Source organism: Magallana gigas, chromosome 1, assembly GCF_963853765.1.
Source record: "Magallana gigas chromosome 1, xbMagGiga1.1, whole genome shotgun sequence".
NCBI classification, from domain to species: Eukaryota; Metazoa; Mollusca; class Bivalvia; order Ostreida; family Ostreidae; genus Magallana; species Magallana gigas.
In genome coordinates this window covers 897093-919020 of record NC_088853.1, presented here as the reverse complement: position 1 = coordinate 919020, position 21928 = coordinate 897093, and the positions used below count along the sequence as shown (strand labels likewise).

Genomic DNA, 21928 nt, shown 5'->3' with positions numbered 1-21928 from the left:
TAATAAACATAAAAAACTTCGGTCAAGGTTAAATGAAAACAAGAAATAATGTTGAATTTTGACTGACCTTGGCAGACTCTTTGAGGGTCATCATTGCCGGATCGGAGACGTTTTTGCCAGAGGCGTTCTTGGTGGCGCTGATCAGATCGGAGAGTGCGGAAGCCACATCCTTCACCGCATTAATTATCATCACCTGAAAACAAGCTTACTCAGTTATTTCCCTCTTGAAATGTTGCAATTAACAAAATTTGATCACTCTGGCAAATTAATTTATTAAACAACTTCATCGTTACAATGCCAAGTTATAAGTCACGTACCTGAGCTTCAGGTTGGTTAGATCCGAGTGAGGCTGCACCAAGTTTGACGACATCGGCGAGTTTGGTGATGGTTTTGACCGCCTGTTGAGCGGCCCCGGCGAGCGTTTCCTGATCGGATGCGGCGCCCTGTACCAACTTCTTGGTCTCCTCTACCAAAGCCTTCGCCGTTTTCAGGATGTCCTCTCTATAAGTGGTTACAAAAATAAATATTGTGGAATCATTAAACTTTGTGGGGGACAATTTCCATGCATTACTTTTATGAGTTATTTCATACCTACAAAAGGAAGTATGACTCTATCACCCTTATTCATTAGTGGATGAGAGGTACCCACAAACTCCACGAAAATTGATCCACCTCAAAATCTAATGATTCTACAGTATGAGACAACTGTTGGAGTGGATCAGTGGGTGGGGGTATTGAGGACTATTTGTCAGTGGGTGGGGGTATTGAGGACTATTTGTCCCATTTACCTGTGGCTGGCAAAACTGTCATCTCCCTCAGTACACAGAGTTCCGGCGGTGGCAAACATAATGGTGGTGTCCAGATCAGCATTGATTCCGCTCACCGCGCTTGCCGCATTGATACAGGCCTGGGTACCGCGAGACCCGGACTGTAATGCTGCTAGAACAAAGGCCACCTTCTCACTGACGCTGCGGGCATGGTCCTGGAGGTCGCGTCTCGCGTATGTGTCGTGTGGGTCGCCCTGGACTTTGCCGGCGTCCTGTACCAGCTCCACACAGCTCTTACCCAGGTCTTGGACCGTCGTACGGATGCGATTCGCAATCTACAGATAGACCAACAAAATATATAACAATGAAATCAATGGAAATCTACAGACCCAACATAATGGATTTCTCAGAGATCTGTTAAATATTATGGTAGCAATCACATTGATTATAAAGCCAGCATCTTTGGTTTCAAGGGAATTTCCCATTAAAAATTCAATATTCAGCTAGACAGGAAAAATGTTTGAAACAAAATAAAACCAAATAAACACTTTTTCATGCAGATAACCATATTCTTGACTTAACAGTACACAGAGCACACAATATCCATCCAATTTTGTTTACAAAACATTTTTAGAATAACGGATAAACTAATAAACTAGGAATCACTAGACATTGTAACAGGCTCGTGACTCCACTTACATCCTGACTGTTGGAGGTTGCGGCGGCATTTGCAGAGTTACTGGCCAACACATCGTAGTCTCGTGTCAGCTGATTGGCCAGTCGCCCGAGGTCGCCCGGGTTCACCCCCGCCTTGCCCACCATCTCCTGCGTCGTCATGGCGATCTTCTTGGCCAGACTGACCATGTTGGACTGGTACTCCACGAAGGACATCCCCTCCCTCACCATTACCTGCTCGTCCGTCTGTAACCATAGAAACAAAGGGGGGTCAATATTGTAAACACAGACTCCTTTATTTGATAGACCTTATTATGTTACACGGATATGTATCCAAAATGTTCATAATGGCATAAGTTTGTTAAAATTTCATGATTTTAAAAAATTAAAGTCGATCAAATTCTTCCTCCAGTGCCACTATCAACACAATATTGGGGACTTTAAACAGAGCAAATTTTGGAGGAAAGAAGGTCCTTTATGTAAAGATTGTACCTACCTTAGTGATTGATTTGGTGAGTTTCTCTATCATACTGTTGACTACGCCGGCCTGTGAGGCGGCCTCCTCCAGAGACTGTAACAGGTCCTGTACGACGTCCATTGTGTTGTCTGCTGCTGTATCAATGTTATCATGGGTGTGCTTAGGGGCCTACAACATAACACAAGATATTGTAGTCTACAGAAGATCCGTGCACACACTTGTCTATTGTAAGGATTTGCTATGAAGTCCAGACTTAAACATGCCTCCTTTTTTTATCTTACGATACTCTAACCTCCCTATCATATCTTTGGGTTGCCTCCCCCTCCTATCTTAAGGTACACTCTCCTTTTATAAGGTACACACTCCCCCTTTTTTCTTTAAGCTCATTCCTCTTCTCTCTTACTGTACACCTACCTAGGGTTGCCTACCCCTTCTATCTTTGGTTCACTACCCCTTCTTCCTTAAGGTACACTCCCCCTTCTACCTTAAGGTACACTCCCCCTTCCATCTTAAGGTACACCCCCTCCCTTCAATCTTAAGGTGCACTTCCCCCTTCTATCTTAAGGTACACCTACCTTAGGGTTGCCTCCCCCTTCCTTACAGGAGTACATGAACTGAAGTGCCGACTCGGCCACGGTCTTAGTCAGGTCCAGGATGTGGGTCTGTTGTTTGGAGTTCTGGATCAGCGAGGCGGCGCCTACAGCACCGTCCGAGAGTGGGCCGAAGTAGCTGGCCATCATTGTCACCTGTAGATACAGGAGGTGTCAAAAGTTATTACCTACCTATGTGTACATTGTGTTAACAAAAGGCAATGTAAAAATTGACCATTATTATTTTGGATTATCATTCAAATTTCACAGAGAAGAAAATGACCCAGATCTCACATAATAAGTATTAAATATCACAACCGATGCTCTGTATACTGACCCTGTGACCCAGATTCTCCGGCTCTGCTTTAGCTGAGTCCTTGACCTTGGAACAAAGGTCATGGATTTCTCTTGCACTCCCAATCATCTGTTCTTGGAATCCCTATAATACCATTCAACAGTAATAATTAATGATTATTTACGAATATTGAAAATTGAGCATATTTTGATTACTTTAAAATCTTAATAAAGGGGGGGGGGGAGGGGTGAACTATCAAATAAATCTGTTAAACTGTTGAAACAAGGGAGGGGGTGATACCTTAAAAATCTAGACATGAAAGGGAAAATTTGAAAACTTAAATATCTAGATATTGGGAATGAGGGGTTGATAATTTACAAATCTGGACACATGGAGACATATTGGTGGATGGGGAAAAGGTGGTTTTGGGTGGAGTAAGTACTGACCCTGAGGGATTTCTCGGTCCGTTGCTGTAGACTCTGACTGATGGCGGCCAGTGAGGCCTGGTCCAGGTCGCGGATGGAGCGGTTCAGTTTGTCGATCGACTCGTCACACTCACGCTGACCCGGCGCACAGTCCCTGAAATATACAGATGTATATAGTCAAACAGGTCCTGATGTTTTACAGGATATATGTTCAGTTCAAGATTTTTACATTCCTTGAAAGTATACAGTCAAATACTATAATATGTGTCAAGAAATAACAGATATAAAGTGGAATGGACCTCAAACAAATTAAAATCAAGCTTCAGAGAAATACAGCAAAATACTATAATATACATGTCCGAAAATTTAAAATCACTTTTAGGAATGAACCAGGCTATTGAAGAGCTAACACTTTTGTAAATCTAGAAATGCTGACCAACGTTAGGAGCTGGCATTATAATAAAGACTTGCACTATACACTTACTTGATGAAAGAAAGACTTACTACTGGTGGACAAACTTACTTGATGGAGGACACGAGTCGTTTGATGGCCTCGGACACACTCTTGGAGTGGTTGGAGTACAGTTGGTAAGTGGGCGGGTCCTTCGGGTTGACAGCCAGCTGTTTGGCAGCCGTCACCATGTGACACGCTCCATCGATCATCGCCTTACCTGCCGACACAATGGGCTCTTGGGCCTTCCTTGCCTACATATATATACAGATAAGTCATCTGTGTGTCTTGTCCCAGAAAATTAGGAATAACTGCATAAAACTTCCTTGAATTATGAAACCCCACCATGAACATATTCAAGTACATTTCTAATATGGGGTTTTACAGGACAACAGAATCCTGTTAGTTGGGTGCTTTAACTTGCTAACTGTCTGCTTTATGTAGCTAACTTAGTAGCTATCTGCTATATATCGCTAGCTGTCTTACTACCTGTATTTATCGATAGCTTTTCATTTACTGTAATTACCTCTGGGCTGATCTTGGCTGGCATGCTGGCAAACTCGGGAGAGGAGGCAAATGTGGTGAGTTCATCCACTGCATCTGTCAGTGGTTTGGCGGCCTCCGCACATCGCTGGCGGTTCTCCTCGGTGAAATCCTGGTCCAGCGCCTGAATAATGATGTATGTAATATCATTTAAATCTTTGGGAGACTTAAGGTACAAAACCCATAAGAAATTTCATACAATCTAACCAAACACAAATTATCACAAATAGAAATGTACACTTAAGATCTTGACATTTGACCTTGACACTCACCTTGATGGCCTTGACCAGGTTGGCTGTGCTGTTGGCAACGTCCTTGGCACTCTGTACAAAGTGTCGCTTAGCGACAGGATTGGAGGTCTTGCTGGAGGCCAGGCGACAGGCGTTACACAGGGCTGACGTGTGCTTAGCAACCACTGTTGCTGCTGACAACACCTACAAGGGGAGAAAACTCTAAATCATCTCTAAACAAAACACATCCTGGTGACAAGGTTAGAAATAATTACAAGTTAATCAAAGCAAAGTCATTACAAGTTCACTCTGTGTATGATGTAAAATTGTTAGTTAAATATTAATTCTTAACTGATTTTAGATCTTGGCAAAGGTATGAAATTAAAGTAGATAATCTCCTCCATTCATCAAAGTATTTTTTCACGTAGTACACAAGATGATGCTTGTATATATATGATACATAGCCTGATACCTCACAAACTTTTAACATAGAGATATACACACATATATCTGTTTTTCCTGGTATACTGTACAACAAGTTAACTCTGATATTTCTTGATACATGATACAATTCTGTTAACTCTGATACGCTTTCTCCAGCAATACATGTTAGTAAAGTAAATAGCAACCCCCACTTAGCGCTGTTCGCGATTCTATGATATATATGATATATGATACACAGTAACATGTAAGATACAGGTGATACGGAGTGAATTTCAATCTTCTCAACGATACACAGTGTGAACTATTGAACAATCTTGTCTAAACTTCTATCATGATACGTGAGGACGTTTTAATTATATCGTCTGTGATGTATCTAGATTCTGTGTGACGTCATGCCACTATATTGAGCCCTGTATCTATTAATATCATATATACATTACAAATTCTTAACAGCCTACAACTAGAGAGTCTATAATTGTAATTACAATCCAATAACACTCAATGAATGCTTTAACATGGTGGTCAGAGACCATGAACAGAGACTTTTGAATTGTTGCTCTACACTATATAACAGAGACCATGAACAGAGACTATTGAATTGTTGCTCTACACTACATAACAGAGACCATGAACAGAGACTATTGAATTGTTGCTCTACACTACATAACAGAGACCATGAACAGAGACTATGGAATTGTTGCTCTACACTATATAACAGAGACCATGAACAGAGACTATTGAATTGTTGCTCTGCACTATATAACAGAGACCATGAACAGAGACTATTGAATTGTTGCTCTGCACTATATAACATAGACCATGAACAGAGGCTATTGAATTGTTGCTCTACACTATATAACAGAGACCATGAACAGACGCTATTGAATTGTTGCTCTGCACTATATAACAAAGACCATGAACAGAGACTATTGAATTGTTGCTCTGCACTATATAACGTAGACCATGAACAGAGACCATTGAATTGTTGCTCTACACTATATAACGGAGACCATGAACAGAGACCACTGAATTGTTGCTCTACACAATATAACAGAGACCATGAACAGAGACTATTGAATTGTTGCTCTACACTATATAACAGAGACCATGAACAGAGACTATTGAATTGTTGCTCTACACTATATAACAGAGACCATGAACAGAGGCTTTTGAATTGTTGCTCTGCACTATATAACAGAGACCATGAACAGAGACTATTGAATTGTTGCTCTACACTATATAACAGAGACCATGAACAGAGACTATTGAATTGTTGCTCTACACTATATAACAGAGACCATGAACAGAGACTATGGAATTGTTGCTCTGCACTATATAACAGAGACCATGAACAGAGACTATTGAATTGTTGCTCTACACTATATAACAGAGACCATGAACAGAGACTATTGAATTGTTTCTCTACACTATATAACAGAGACCATGAACAGAGACTATTGAATTGTTGCTCTACACTATATAACAGAGACCATGAACAGAGACTATTGAATTGTTGCTATGCACTACATAACAGAGACCATGAACAGAGGCTTTTGAATTGTTGCTCTGCACTATATAACAGAGACCATGAACAGAGACTATTGAATTGTTGCTCTGCACTATATAACAGAGACCATGAACAGAGACTATTGAATTGTTGCTCTACACTATATTACAGAGACCATGAACAGAGACTATTGAATTGTTGCTCTACACCATATAACAGAGACCATGAACAGAGGCTTTTGAATTGTTGCTCTACACTATATAACAGAGACCATGAACAAAGACTATTGAATTGTTGCTCTACACTATATAACAGAGACCATGAACAGAGACTATTGAATTGTTGCTCTACACCATATAACAGAGACCATGAACAGAGGCTTTTGAATTGTTGCTCTACACTATATAACAGAGACCATGAACAGAGACTATTGAATTGTTGCTCTACACTATATAACAGTGACCATGAACAGAGACTATTGAATTATATTGCTCTACACTACATAACAGAGACCATGAACAGAGACTATTGAATTGTTGCTCTACACTATATAACAGAGACCATGAACAGAGACTATTGAATTGTTGCTCTACACTATATAACAGTGACCACGAACAGAGACTATTGAATTGTTGCTCTGCACTATATAACGTAGACCATGAACAGAGACCATTGAATTGTTGCTCTACACTATATAACGGAGACCATGAACAGAGACCACTGAATTGTTGCTCTACACAATATAACAGAGACCATGAACAGAGACTATTGAATTGTTGCTCTACACTATATAACAGAGACCATGAACAGAGACTATTGAATTGTTGCTCTACACTATATAACAGAGACCATGAACAGAGGCTTTTGAATTGTTGCTCTGCACTATATAACAGAGACCATGAACAGAGACTATTGAATTGTTGCTCTACACTATATAACAGAGACCATGAACAGAGACTATTGAATTGTTGCTCTACACCATATAACAGAGACCATGAACAGAGGCTTTTGAATTGTTGCTCTACACCATATAACAGAGACCATGAACAAAGACTATTGAATTGTTGCTCTACACCATATAACAGAGACCATGAACAGAGACTATTGAATTGTTGCTCTACACTATATAACAGAGACCATGAACAGAGACTATTGAATTGTTGCTCTACACTATATAACAGTGACCATGAACAGAGACTATTGAATTATATTGCTCTACACTACATAACAGAGACCATGAACAGAGACTATTGAATTGTTGCTCTACACTATATAACAGAGACCATGAACAGAGACTATTGAATTGTTGCTCTACACTATATAACAGTGACCACGAACAGAGACTATTGAATTGTTGCTCTACACTATATAACAGAGACCATGAACAGAGACCATTGAATTGTTGCTCTACACTATATAACAGTGACCACGAACAGAGACTATTGAATTGTTGCTCTACACTATATAACAGTGACAATGAACGTAATAAACTTTGCTGCTCTATGGGTTCCATGGAAACAATAAGACAGATGTGGCGCCAGACTATCTCTGTCCTTCAGAACACTACTGAGGTGTAGACTGAGGACTTTATACACTAACATTTATCACTAGAAAAGAAATCCCTACTAACTAGTTAATATGGTCAATATCCCCGAGTCCTGGCAAGTCTAACCTTTTGAGGTTGAGACAACTGCCAGCTACAAAGAAAATCTAATTCAGTCTGTATAAAAGTAAAATAGAAATTGCCTGCAGTTGAGACACGTTTAACCTACTGATGTACCCTAATTGCAGAGGTTGAGATAATCAAGTTCTAGCGAGTTCAATCTCGCCGAGTCTATACAATCACTACAGATATACAAAGTTCATATGATAGATACACAGTTCCTACGGTGATACACACAGTACCATGGTAACTGTTACTAGGCAACAGTATAACATTTTAATCGATCCCCTTGTCAAGATGTCTGATGAAAAATGTAACAGAAAATGATTTAATTTTCACAATGAGGCTCCTCTTTAACAACAAGAAATGTGTTACCATGGCTACCAGTCATACAGACGAACTCTCTACAGAGAAGCTTACACAACAGTATAATGATTCTACGTGTTATATGGACAGGAAGTTTACAGAATTCTGGGAAGTATACAATTACGTCGTGATATCTTACATCATGCAGAGACCGCCTCTGAAAAGCGTGTGATACAAAAGAGAAAAAATACATAAATATGCATGTACCTAATATAATGAATATTTAAATCTCTGTGTATGAAAGAAAAATACAACTCATGAATATGAATGAACCAAAGTATCTCTAAAGCTCAAACATAAAAGTGAGTAAGATTTTTCTAAGATCATAGAAAATTGTGTTCTTGTATGTTGAATATTTTTAATACAATGGTAATTTGAAATATAAATATGTTTAATTAAAGAGAATGAAGTTGATCATAAAAAATCTGACAACATGAATAATTATGGAGATATTTAAAGTTGTATACGAGTTGGAATGACCCAGACATTGTTACACACTGTACCTTCTTTCTATCAAACAATAGAAGCTGTTTAAACAAAAAATGTTGCAAATACAATATTAGCCATGTAATAAATTAATGCTACAACAAATCTTTCTTAACTTTCTTAAAAATATGCTCAATCAATAAAGCATGAAATAGAAGACTTAAAAGATTGACAAAATGTAACTAATCATTAAGCACAAAAAAAACAACGACCTTGAGCCAAAATTTTTCATGACCTTAACCCAGATTTTGTTTTGTCTTTAAACATGGAAGGCTGACAACACAACAATATGGCGGTAAATAGCTCTGTGTACGCAATTTAACCAAAAAAAATATTTTGAAAAAGATAATAAACATTCCACACACAGATCTACACGGTAACTAAGGGACACAATGCACAGGGTTACGTGACCCCAAGGTCATGACCCCAGGGGTGAAAGGTCACCTACCATTGACCTACAGCTTTCCGCCATGTAATACTAAACAAAGGACAAAAAGGAAATCAATTTACTTTGATTATTGAAATAAATCAAAATAACCAACAAATGAGGACAGAACAATGTGCTATGATTTGATTTCACCAATTCTAAAAGGGGGCTTTCCAATTGTATATAAATAAATCAATGCACATACAAATCATATAGTTTCTTTGTTGTTATAAAGCAAATGATTTATTTACAGCAATAAATTCTGGAGAGGAGGAGAAGGTAAATTATGCTGTATGGATTCTGAGTGAGTTGGTCTTGATAAAAGTACACTGCATTAAATCCTGTTATATATCATGGAGCATCATTGATCTGCTAGAAGCCAGGCTACGTTAGCCACAGAATACAGAGTTATGGCTCTAAGGCAGTTAGTCTGTAATCAAACAGCTCCTATAGCAGGATATATAAGGAGATACTTCCTTGAGATATATGTAACTCAGGTTCTGCTACAAGCAGTCAGTTTGTCTAAAGACTTAATTCTTTTTGCAACAAATTATGTCTTATAACCTAATTTGTTAAGAATGAAATGAAATTATTTTTGAAAATTACCTCCCATTTCACTGAAAATTTAAATCTTAAACATTCACGTAAAAAAAGTTTGCTTATATTATGTCCTGAACTTCATGGTTATTAGGAATTATGAAATAAATTCTAATACAACATAAGCTCATTCAATGAGGGGCAATAATGATGTTATCACCAGTCGGCTCAATAAGCTCATTCAAAGAGGGACAATAATGATGTTATCATCAGTCAGCTCAATAAGCTCATTCAAAGAGGTGCAATAATGATGTTATCACCAGTCGGCTCAATAAGCTCATCCAAAGAGGGGCAATAATGATGTTATCACCAGTCGGCTCAATAAGCTCATCCAAAGAGGGGCAATAATGATGTTATCACCAGTCGGCTCAATAAGCTCATTCAAAGAGGGGCAATAATGATGTTATCACCAGTTGGCTCAATAAGCTCATTCAGGGGGCAATATAGAGGTTTGAGAATTGATGCCATGTATTGCATTCTGACTGGTCCAACATTGGATCTGTATAAACTCCTACAGGGCTTTATTGACCAGGCTCTATACAGGTCCATTAGTAAGTCATTAGTCCTCCACTAATTAACCACTGATTAACGACGTACCTGTTGCTGGGAGCTGGCCGGGTTAACCAGGTTCTGACACGCCATCTGTATGGCCTGGTTAGCCCGGGCAAACTGGGACTGGTCCACCAGCCCGGGCCTTCCGGGCTCTGACGCTCCATCAGCGATGCCCACGAGGTAGGCTGCCTGTAATTTAAAGTAAAAACAAATGTCATTATTATTCATTCATCATACATATTAGGACGTTCTGGTGCTCCATCTCCTACACTCCATCAGCTATGCACTCTTGACAGAATGTTGATGTAGAGTTTTGAGTCAGTTACTCTCTCTAGAATGTTTTGAGACAGTTCCTCTCTAACTCTTTTTCCTACTTAAAATTCTATGGTCTCAAAATAAGTTGTTTGTGCCATATTGGAAAAAATAGCAACTCATAGGAGTCAATCCCTGAATACAAAAACTTTTGAGATTGTCCCTTACCTGTGAGGCGGCCTCAGTGAGTCCACAAACGGATGTTGAGAAGTTCCCCACGGAGTCACAGAAGTTCTCCAGGTCACCCTTCTTGGCGTGGTTAGTGATCCCAGTCATAGAGTCTCCCAACAGCTGCAGGACAGAAAGAGGGGCCAGTTAGTTAATCCAGTAATTAATTAATTAACTGATCCAGATATTAACTAACCATTCAAAATATTATTAAATCTGAAGTGGTATGACAGGTATAATGTCAGTATAATTCATAATGAGTGATATACAGTTGGCTTAATGGTTCATCAAACACACTATAAATATATATATTCACTGGTCAACATTAAGGAGATAAATATCATCAATATAAAGCAAAATATTACATGCATGCAAAAATGTAATTCACATTTAAAGCCTCAAATTGACTGAATTTTTTCATATTGAAAACAATACCATTGTAACCAAGAAGAAGGGAGTTGTAAACAGAATACATTTACCGGTACATGGAGTGGGCACAGACATGCGGAGGGACCAAGCTCAGGGCCAGAGAATCTAGACTCGTTCACTTCTGATCTCAGTCTCACATTTACAAAAGTGGAGAAGTGAGATTTAGTTACAAAAGAAATATGAGAAAAAAGAGATTGAGACAAAAAGTGAGCTCGTCAAAGTTTTATGGCCACAGAGCAATCATCTGACAAATCATCGACTACCTCTATCTATTTGGAGGTCCGTGTTGCTCTGCTTTGAATTTGTATTTCGTTTTATGGATTTTGAGATGGTTGACGGTTTGTTACTGTCATTTTTCAAACATCGACATTAAGGCCAATTCTCTGATTGACAGTTAGGCTTATTAGGGGACCATCATATATTATTTGAGAAGACACTGTTGTAATGAGTTTTCAGGCTTGAACATGCAACAAACAACAAAACAACACACAACATAATGTTGACAGACAACAGACAGGGGGGGGGGTTAATGTTTACACACATACATGCTTTCTCTATATCGTGTTCTGGGACTGTACATTGGGGAAGAAATCTGTTTTGTTCATTTTTACATGCTTAGCAAATTGAAGTAAAATTATATTGTGATAATATTAGTATTCTGGTTATCACAAATGACAAGTAATACTATAAAATCAAATTTGTCATGAATTCACAAAGCCTTGGAACCTCAGATCCTTCGAGAATCAAGATTCTAAAGATATTTTGTTCTCTGTCTAAAATTAAACCGACAACATATTTCATTTAATTTTTCCAGAAAAGGAACAAACAATCTAGAACTTGTAAGATGGTAGCTGCACTGTTAATTCTCTCTGTATATCACATGTATGCTGTCCAACTTAGCTAGTACTTATTACAGATAGAAGAGAGAAATATGCAATAAGTGTAATATACAGTTTTTCCAGGTACATTTGACAGTAACTAGCTTGGCTATTTTCTACCTATCTAATTAATGAATAAATACAAGATTATTTTTACCATTTTGACATTTGTACATGTATGCATATAGCACTAGCCATTTTATTTTTATCAAAACATAGCATAGTGCTAAGTCATTATCTCCTCAATTTTTTTTTGGAGGGGGGGGGGGGTATTAATCAATTAATTGGTGGGGGTGGGGGGGAGGGGGTCATAAATTTTCTCAACAACAAATGCTGACATAAAAAAAAATGACAACAAACATGCAACTGATGATGAAATTGACAGAGACTAAGTGGAAAATAAACCCCAGAAATAGTTCATAGAAAAACAAGTCTAAATCAAGATAACACTGAAAAAGCACCAGTTTCCCTCCCCCTTCACATGCCTGAACCCTGACCCTGAAAATAGATTGTGGGAACACAGAACAAGCTCAACATTGTCAATATAACGACCTTAAACTAATTACTGGCCCATAAACTGTGACATGTACATTGTCAATATAACGACCTTACACTAATTACTGGCCCATAAACTGTGACATGTACATTGTCAATATAACGACCTTACACTAATTACTGGCCCATAAACTGTGACATGTACATTCAAAATGACTGTTTTTTCATTTACTCGAAGTTTCATTAAGTTCATTTGAGAAGGTTGGGTGTTTCATTTGAAATACAAGTGAAGTTCAGAGGTTAGGATAGTGTGTGATTATGTGTTCTGTGAGCAAATATAAAACGATGTGATCAACCCAAGATTTTTTGTGAGGGTGGGGGGTGGGGGTGAGGGTGGAGGTGGGGTGTTGAGCATGTCTGTTATAAGCTTTCTGGGTACAACAAAAATAGAAGAGATACAAGAAGAAGGTGAGATTTACCCAGACTTGGCCCTGTGATAAAATCCCCACAAAATCAGCCAATCAGTCGATAGCATTCAAAACAGTATTATACAAACAGCCAATCAGTTTACAGCATTCAAAACAGTTAATTTACAATCAGCCAATCAGTCAATAGCATTCAAATAAGTTTAGAAATGATTAGCCAATCAGATATTGGCATTCATAAATAATTCATAATATAGATGGCTGTAAATGTTAAAAGATTTAAATTAAAAAAACCAAATTAAATATTAATCTAGTAGGATTTGGGAAAATTCTAGTCATACATTATTCAGCCATTAACAAAGATATGAATTTTTATTGCAAAGGTTTGTAAGTAACATGACGACGAATGAAAACAAACCTTAACTTCATTCTATATACAAGACAAAGAGATTTTCACAGATTCACCCCTACACAAAAAAGTCAAAAACTGATAAAGCATCACTTTCTACTCCGACATTCAGCCATCATGCGACTTAGTTCTTGGATACATTCTGAGAGTTCACTCTCCGCGCCACAGACATTGTGATACAGGCGAGGAATGAGTTACCTACCTTAGATTTCTCCATGACGGAGTCCAGACATTCGAAATACGACAGGTCGGTCACTGGCTCATTGGCACTCTCCAGCATAGATTTCATCATCTACAACAACACAGCATCACAGCATTAAAAAAATACAGCATACTGAGCATAGAGAAGCATTGAATACCTGTTAACCTTTCTAAGCTGCTATGTGGGAGAATCTCCCCCTTACCAACTTGGCTAAGGGGGAGATTTTGCGTAAACGACGTTTTTTCACACTTTTTTACACTTTATTGGTAGCTTGTATAAACACTCAGTGTTCCAAACTCACTTTGATTTTTACCGACCGTGCTGGCCAGACAGAATTAGTCACGACTCACTGCACGTGGCTTGGGTGCTTTACCTGTGCACCTGTTAAGTGACACCACTGGCTGTTATTGTTTTCTTTGGTGTTACAGAGTAAAATTAAGATGTTTTAAGCTTTCACTTATTTTTTATAAGGCATATGCATAACTAAATACGTAACTGATTTAAGTCAAAACCGAAAGTAATCGTAAAAAGTAATCTGGGCTATAACATGTCATACTATGATCACGGTAGATAGTACTTGGATGGAATTTGATATATTCAAGCTACACTGCAGCTTTCTTAGTTCAAAATCAGAGAAAACCCCGCAGTGGATGTTGAAATTTGCATGTAAAGATTCAGAATTGGGGGGGGGATATGGGGAAGACAAATACGATTGCGGGAGAAACTTGTCTCCCGCGCGGGAGATAGGTTGGATGCGGGAGATCTTAGATTTTTAGGCCGTTTTGCGGGAGTCTTCCGCACAATGCAGGAGGGTTAACAGGTATGCATTGTACAGCATAGATTCTTACACGGCTCAAATCTTTATAATCAAAGGCCTGAAGGGCCATAATGGCTTACGGGTTTGATATGACTATATTTACATGGATCGAGTATGATTCCCTCTATTTCTTACGGAAACTTTAGTTTATTTATAGCTCTATAAAAAGTAACTAGCTACACGTAATTCATAGATCTATAGAAACTAACAGGACCGATATCAACATGCCCCATTTGTTGATTGGTCGAACCTTAGTGACCGAAACAGACAGGATTGAAATCTATATGCCTCTTTTATCAATTGGTTGAAACCACCATTGCTTTTAGGAAAATCATAGACTGCATAAAATAATAATGATGATGTCAGACTCAAACTCCACTTTGAAACAATTTGTTTCTTTCTTTTGTCCAACGACTGAAGTACATTAACTGTAAATTCATTCAACTTTATATAGGACACAAAAACACTTAAAACCAACATGCTCTCAAATATCAGTATACCTTGTATTCCTACGCACTATGAACTTGCGCGAGAGTTGGTGCACGGTGCAACGTAACAGCGCCACAGCCAGCGCGAAATCACTGCGCGTAAAAATAATATAACCAAATGATGAAATGTACTGCATGTTATGTACTATAATTAATGAATTCTCATGAAATCTACACCAACAAGTATTATTCCATTTTATTTGTATTTCATAAATGTATAATTGTTCATATTTTTCTAGATTTTTCTCTACTTTTTTAAGAGGCTGACCTTCACAAGCTTTTATAAGAAATATAGATTCACAAGGCAGTTCTAACACCTTCTGTTTTATTTTTTTCCCCTTTGTACAGAGATAAACTCTTTGGGGGGAGGGGGGGGGGGAGAGAGAAACAGGCAGAACTATGCAATTACAGCAAACTTGTTTTGACACCAAATTTAATTAAAATTAATTACTGCACTATAACTAAAATTTGCAGTCAGTCTCTCTTCACATGACATGTATACACAGTCATTTTCAGAGGCATACTATACGATGTCTCTATGTTATAGTATAATGTGACATCGCTTCCGTATATGACTTGCAATCAAGCTTAACTGTATATTGTTTTCTTATTTCAGTACATTTGGTCTCAAGTTTCCAATATTTTTACGACAAATAAACACTTCAATCATAGCACAACCAAGGTAACACCATTGAGGGAACATTGTGCTATTTTTAGATCTTGGAAAATCCCCAACATTCGATAATGGCGGAGGTGTCGAAGAAGGCACATTATATTAAAACAAGTAGTAATTGCCCCTCTATTTATGCATTTATTACCGATTTATACTCCCAGTTTCAATATACCTCAATCATAAGTTCAGTTCTTTAACCGTTAAACACTTTCCCCCATGCTGAGATCGATGTCGATCGAAGTTAGCGACGCTCTCTGCGGGTGCAAACGTTTTTATGAAGATTGAACGAAATAACAACTTTACATTTACTTATCACTGTTAGGATCTGAAATAATTGGGAAAAGATTGTTTGCTTATAATACATGTAAGTATGCATAGCGGAAAGCATGGCGACACTGTGTGATGCATGGCGGGGGCCTATACCTCTATGCAAAAACGGCCTAGGGAAAACACTGCAGTTAATATTCATTCGCGTTAGATTTCGAGTTTATTTAAATAAAGTCAATATTGGTTACAATAAAATAAGTGATAATAACATATGGAAAGTATAATCTTGCTTAAAGATATTTATTATGAATAACAAACAGTTAACTTTGCAACATTCGAATAGAACTATTTTTTGTCGCGCATGTTCAGATAACTGAACTCTTTGCCGTAAAGATTATCCGGCAACTAGATGGCCGTAAGCCATAATAAAATACATATCTTTAACATTTTCATTTTCAGTTTGGAGGGAAAGGGCTTAAGAGGAAAGAAGTATAAATTTAAGGAATCCACTACAAATAATTATTTTGCTATGAGGATGAAGGAGTAATTCATCTGTAAAATCAGAAGGATGAAGAGATGTCTTTTAAGGATAAGTTATGTGATTTCTGAATCATACTTACAACAGTGTCATAAAGCCATACTCTACAACTTCTTTCTCACTCTTATCGTAATAATATTCTGAGGGCGTTATCACACTCCTTCTGCCCTTGGTTATATATAAACTACATACACAATGGAGGGTGTTACTGACCTGTATCTGTCTGAGGGCGTTATCACACTCCTTCTGTCCTTGGTTATATAAACTACATACACATTGGAGGGTGTTACTGACCTGTATTTGTCTGAGGGCGTTATCACACTCCTTCTGCCCTTGGTTATATAAACTACATACATATTGGAGGGTGTTACTGACCTGTATCTGTCTGAGGGCGTTATCACACTCCTTCTGTCCTTGGTTATATATACTACATACACATTGGAGGGTTTTACTGACCTGTATCTGTCTGAGGGCGTTATCACACTCCTTCTGTCCTTGGTTATATAAACTACATACACATTGGAGGGTGTTACTGACCTGTATCTGTCTGAGGGCGTTATCACACTCCTTCTGCCCTTGGTTATATAAACTACATACACATTGGAGGGTGTTACTGACCTGTATCTGTCTGAGGGCGTTATCACACTCCTTCTGCCCTTGGTTATATAAACTACATACACATTGGAGGGTGTTACTGACCTGTATCTGTCTGAGGGCGTTATCACACTCCTTCTGCCCTTGGTTATATAAACTACATACATATTGGAGGGTGTTACTGACCTGTATCTGTCTGAGGGCGTTATCACACTCCTTCTGCCCTTGGATATATATAAACTACATACACATTGGAGGGTGTTACTGACCTGTATCTATCTGAGGGCGTTATCACACTCCTTCTGTCCTTGGTTATATAAACTACATACACATTGGAGGGTGTTACTGACCTGTATCTGTCTGAGGGCGTTATCACACTCCTTCTGTCCTTGGTAATATAAACTACATACACATTGGAGGGTGTTACTGACCTGTATCTGTCTGAGGGCGTTATCACACTCCTTCTGTCCTTGGTTATATAAACTACATACACATTGGAGGGTGTTACTGACCTGTATCTGTCTGAGGGCGTTATCACACTCCTTCTGTCCTTGGTTATATAAACTACATACACATTGGAGGGTGTTACTGACCTGTATCTGTCTGAGGGCGTTATCACACTCCTTCTGCCCTTGGTTATATATATACTACATACACATTGGAGGGTGTTACTGACCTGTATCTGTCTGAGGGCGTTATCACACTCCTTCTGGCCTTGGTTATATATAAACTACATACACATTGGAGGGTGTAACTAACCTGTATCTGTCTGAGGGCGTTATCACACTCCTTCTGTCCTTGGTTATATATACTACATACATATTGGAGGGTGTTACTGACCTGTATCTGTCTGAGGGCGTTATCACACTCCTTCTGTTCTTGGTTATATAAACTACATACATATTGGAGGGTGTTACTGACCTGTATCTGTCTGAGGGCGTTATCACACTCCTTCTGTCCTTGGTTATATAAACTACATACACATTGGAGGGTGTTACTGACCTGTATCTGTCTGAGGGCGTTATCACACTCTTTCTGCCCTTGGTTATATATACTACATACACATTGGAGGGTGTTACTGACCTGTATCTGTCTGAGGGCGTTATCACACTCCTTCTGCCCTTGGTTATATATATACTACATACACATTGGAGGGTGTTACTGACCTGTATCTGTCTGAGGGCGTTATCACACTCCTTCTGCCCTTGGTTATATATAAACTACATACACATTGGAGGGTGTTACTGACCTGTATCTGTCTGAGGGCGTTATCACACTCCTTCTGCCCTGGAGCCGACACAGTACAGACGTTGATCAGCTGATTAATGCTCTCCGTCACCGCTCTATCAGACAAAATGTAGTAAAAGTTTAAAACATAAAACATTGAAATTGAAACAAAACCCCTAAAATCCTTACTCAATTTAATTATTTCATGCTTTACAAAACTACACATAATTATTGACTCCGGGGCTATAAACTTAACAAAAGTTAAAGATAAAACTCAAACACATTAAGGATTAGACTATGTAGAGTAACTGAATGTAATATTGGATTATATAAAGGTAATATTTAAGTGCCTACCTGGCGGCCTGCGAGAGCAGATTCTTGGTGTTGGGAGCGTTTGGATCGGCCGACACAGATTTGGCGGCCAGCAGCAGTTTACTTGAAACCATGGAGACGTTCTTCAGTCCGCCCACAATCTGGTTCTGTGTGTCTCCATCCTTGGACAGACCTGGAAACCAACCAATCAAAATCAATCACAGGTACCTACATTCTACAGTAATGTCACACCTTCAGCCTCGCGTCTGTTTTGATCAAACCTTAAACTTTTAGTATCTGATTTTGTTGGAATCTCGCTCTCACTGACCTGCCATGGTGAGTCCAGATTTGATGAACTCTGAGTAAGACGAGCTGTACTCGCGAGATGACTCGGCGAGTTGTTTAGGTGTGCCACGAGATGCGGTGACGATGTCACTGGCGGCCTGGTTGAGATTGACAGCGGCGTTGTTGATCTCGATCTGGATCTCCTGGAACGTGCGGTCTGTGCTCGGGTACTACAATGTACAGGATCAATTCCTAATAATGATGCATAGATAAAGTAAATTTGTTTAAAAGATTACTTTTTATGAGATAGGGATTTCTATGCATATGTGAAGTAATTTAATTCTGAAAGAATGAGAACTATTTCTGCGAAAAAGGTGATTTTTTATGAGCCAAGTTATAATTTGAGATGAAGTTTGTTTACTGTTGACATAAGGTTGCCTATTCGTCTATTTCTAAGATAGATGTAACTATCTCGGTGGATGCCATTTGACTCTTTATCCACTTATTCTGAGATCAAATCTGCTTCCGACTTAAATTTTGTCTATTTCTGAGATAGACTTTGTCTGCGGAACAGACAGATCTGCGTACCTTGGTGGACGCCAGCTCCTGGCTCGAGTCTGTGATCTGTCTGATGGCGTTATCCACGTCTCTCTGTCCGGGAAGGGCGTTCACACAGTTGTTGAGCGCACTCGACACAGCCTTGGCCACCTGGTTAAGTCTAGCCTGGTTCTCAGGGTTTTCTGGGTCGTTCATGGCTCGCTTCGTCTCCTCCAGTAGATGCGTTGACTTGTCGATTACGTCACGGGCGCTGTCGATCACTTGCCGTCTGACCTCGATGTCTTCTGAGGTTGAGGCGACACCGCGCGTGGCTTCTGTCAGCACGCGGAGAGCGTTCGCGGTGTCCCTGGCTGCTACACCCACGTAATTCTCATTGCCCTGAAAAATCACCATATAGTGGAAATATATTATATAGATAAATATATAGATAAATAAAATCCAATTCCCTGAGAAATGACCACAGGGAAGAATGTGTGAAGAAAAGTCACAACAGAATGAAATCATGTCATATATATATATTATACTGTTCACTCCGTTTTTATATGAAATGTCTCCATTATACATTTATCTGTGTTTACCTGTGAGGCAGCCGTCAGTAGCTGAGCCATCGCCGATCCCACGTTCTTAGAGGTGGAGCCAAGTTTCATGGCCGACGCCTCCACCTGAAATACGTAACAAAATCATGTATCAACTCCATTCCACCATATTACAATAGAAAGCCATGATACAATATCACATCTCCCATTTATATAATAATCAAAAAATATCGGACAGTTTACACCCTTTACTTACTTTTTTTTAGTAATGATCTTATTCACTAAACACATGCTACTATCATTAAATATTCATGACCTTTAACCCTGGCCTGAACATAATACGAATGATCCACTTCACTTTACATATAATCCAATTAACAAATGCACTATGTATACACATGCTACTATCATTGAGTATTCATGACCTTTAACCCTTGACCTGACTATATCATCACCATGACATTTTCCTCTTGGCCTTACCGTTTCACCGGGTAGTGGCACAAGGTTACCGCTGTCGGCGGCTCTGCGGTACTCCTCCAGCTCGCGGTCGAGTTCGGTCAGCTGATCAAGCGCGGCATCAACCTCCAGTGAGATACACATCTCCTCTGCCTTCCCAGAGGCGGTTCTCAGCTCAGCGAGCGCGGTGGTCATCGTCTTCACTGCCTGGTTCATGTTCATGCTTGCGGCTTGATCTCCAACCGTTGGGGCTGCGGCGTTTGCGGCGGATACCAGCTGACTGGCAGGCTGTCAGAAGAAATGTGGCCAGTGAACCGAGATGTGAAACTAGTGTCTATTATAATAGCTATGCACATCATATTATTTTGATAAAATAAATAAAATAAGTTAAATATAGCACAGAAACCTTAGTATTAAGATATTTTCCTTTCTCCCCCAAACACTGCAGCGAGATTTTACAGATATTGTACTATCAATGTTTGATTTTTTTTCTTGCCAAATGGTCTCCCTTACAATTTGTACTTTATACCTGTATAAATTCCTTGCTGGCATTAATCAGTTGTAGCTGGGCTGTAGCGCTGTCCTGGTTTGTCTCAGATCCCCGGAATCCTTGGATCAACAGAGGCAGCTGTTCATTCATGATCTGTAGAAGGAGAACAACATGTGATAGTCTCAGCCAATAAAATACAACAATACAAGGAGGACACACTATTATTTTCTTAGCCAATCAAATATGGTTTTACAAAAACTACAGTCCTAATCAGCCAATCATCGGCAGCATTTGGAAGACACAATACAATATTCTTAGACAATACTTTAATCCTCTGGAGAAACAGAAGGAATGCAGATACAATGCTTAGTCATAGAACACAACAAGAAGATTTGACCCCTTGACCTTTTGCCAATCAATTATAACCCAGCATTTGTCAGTGTTTCAACGTTCAGTGTGTCTTGTTAGTCATTTAACAACTTCAGGATTTAAACCAAGAACCTTTAGCTTACTGGCCAATCTACTATACCTCCCATAGCTAAGTGTTTCCACCATTATATAAATTGAATTGGGACTTCTTTTATTGATAAGAATTATGGAATGATGTCCCCATCACTGCTTACCTGACATTGTTGTGTCAGTTGATGTTCCGAGGTTTGGTTAGTGTTGGATTTGTTAGCGTTCTTTGAGGCGTTAATCAGCTGTGTGGTGACTGAGGCGGTACGACGCGCGGCGTTCTACAAAACATAGATATAGTCTCTTAAAGCCCAATCACATATTAAAGTACGATTGTAAAATACTCGTTTTACAATCCAATTACATCTCAAAGCATGGTTGTAACCATAATACACCTAAATGACTCATGTAAAGTCT

The 21928-nt window shown here is 39.0% G+C and overlaps 1 protein-coding gene across 12 annotated transcripts in view; it reads right to left on the bottom strand.

Annotated features, from left to right (window-relative positions):
* The window catches only part of LOC117687305 (talin-1-like), a 60745-nt gene that overhangs the window by 25333 nt on the left and 13484 nt on the right, over positions 1-21928 (bottom strand). For 8 of the 12 annotated variants that reach the window (XM_066075928.1, XM_066075909.1, XM_066075920.1 and 5 more), the window contains 23 exons: positions 21679-21792; positions 21095-21208; positions 20590-20853; positions 20152-20235; positions 19604-19951; positions 19059-19245; positions 18773-18923; positions 18441-18534; positions 13815-13904; positions 10977-11099; positions 10542-10685; positions 9369-9398; positions 4497-4658; positions 4208-4348; positions 3754-3935; positions 3252-3384; positions 2848-2949; positions 2496-2666; positions 1939-2088; positions 1467-1688; positions 789-1102; positions 318-501; positions 68-193 (listed from right to left, as the gene is read on the bottom strand). In XM_066075928.1, the coding sequence (XP_065932000.1) occupies positions 68-193; positions 318-501; positions 789-1102; positions 1467-1688; positions 1939-2088; positions 2496-2666; positions 2848-2949; positions 3252-3384; positions 3754-3935; positions 4208-4348; positions 4497-4658; positions 9369-9398; positions 10542-10685; positions 10977-11099; positions 13815-13904; positions 18441-18534; positions 18773-18923; positions 19059-19245; positions 19604-19951; positions 20152-20235; positions 20590-20853; positions 21095-21208; positions 21679-21792 (3630 nt within the window). Of the gene's footprint in view, positions 1-67; positions 194-317; positions 502-788; positions 1103-1466; positions 1689-1938; positions 2089-2495; positions 2667-2847; positions 2950-3251; positions 3385-3753; positions 3936-4207; positions 4349-4496; positions 4659-8573; positions 8592-8937; positions 8962-9368; positions 9399-10541; positions 10686-10976; positions 11100-13814; positions 13905-18440; positions 18535-18772; positions 18924-19058; positions 19246-19603; positions 19952-20151; positions 20236-20589; positions 20854-21094; positions 21209-21678; positions 21793-21928 lie in introns of all 12 variants that reach the window. The other 4 variants (XM_066075922.1, XM_066075959.1, XM_066075917.1 and 1 more) reach the window with 3 other exon arrangements.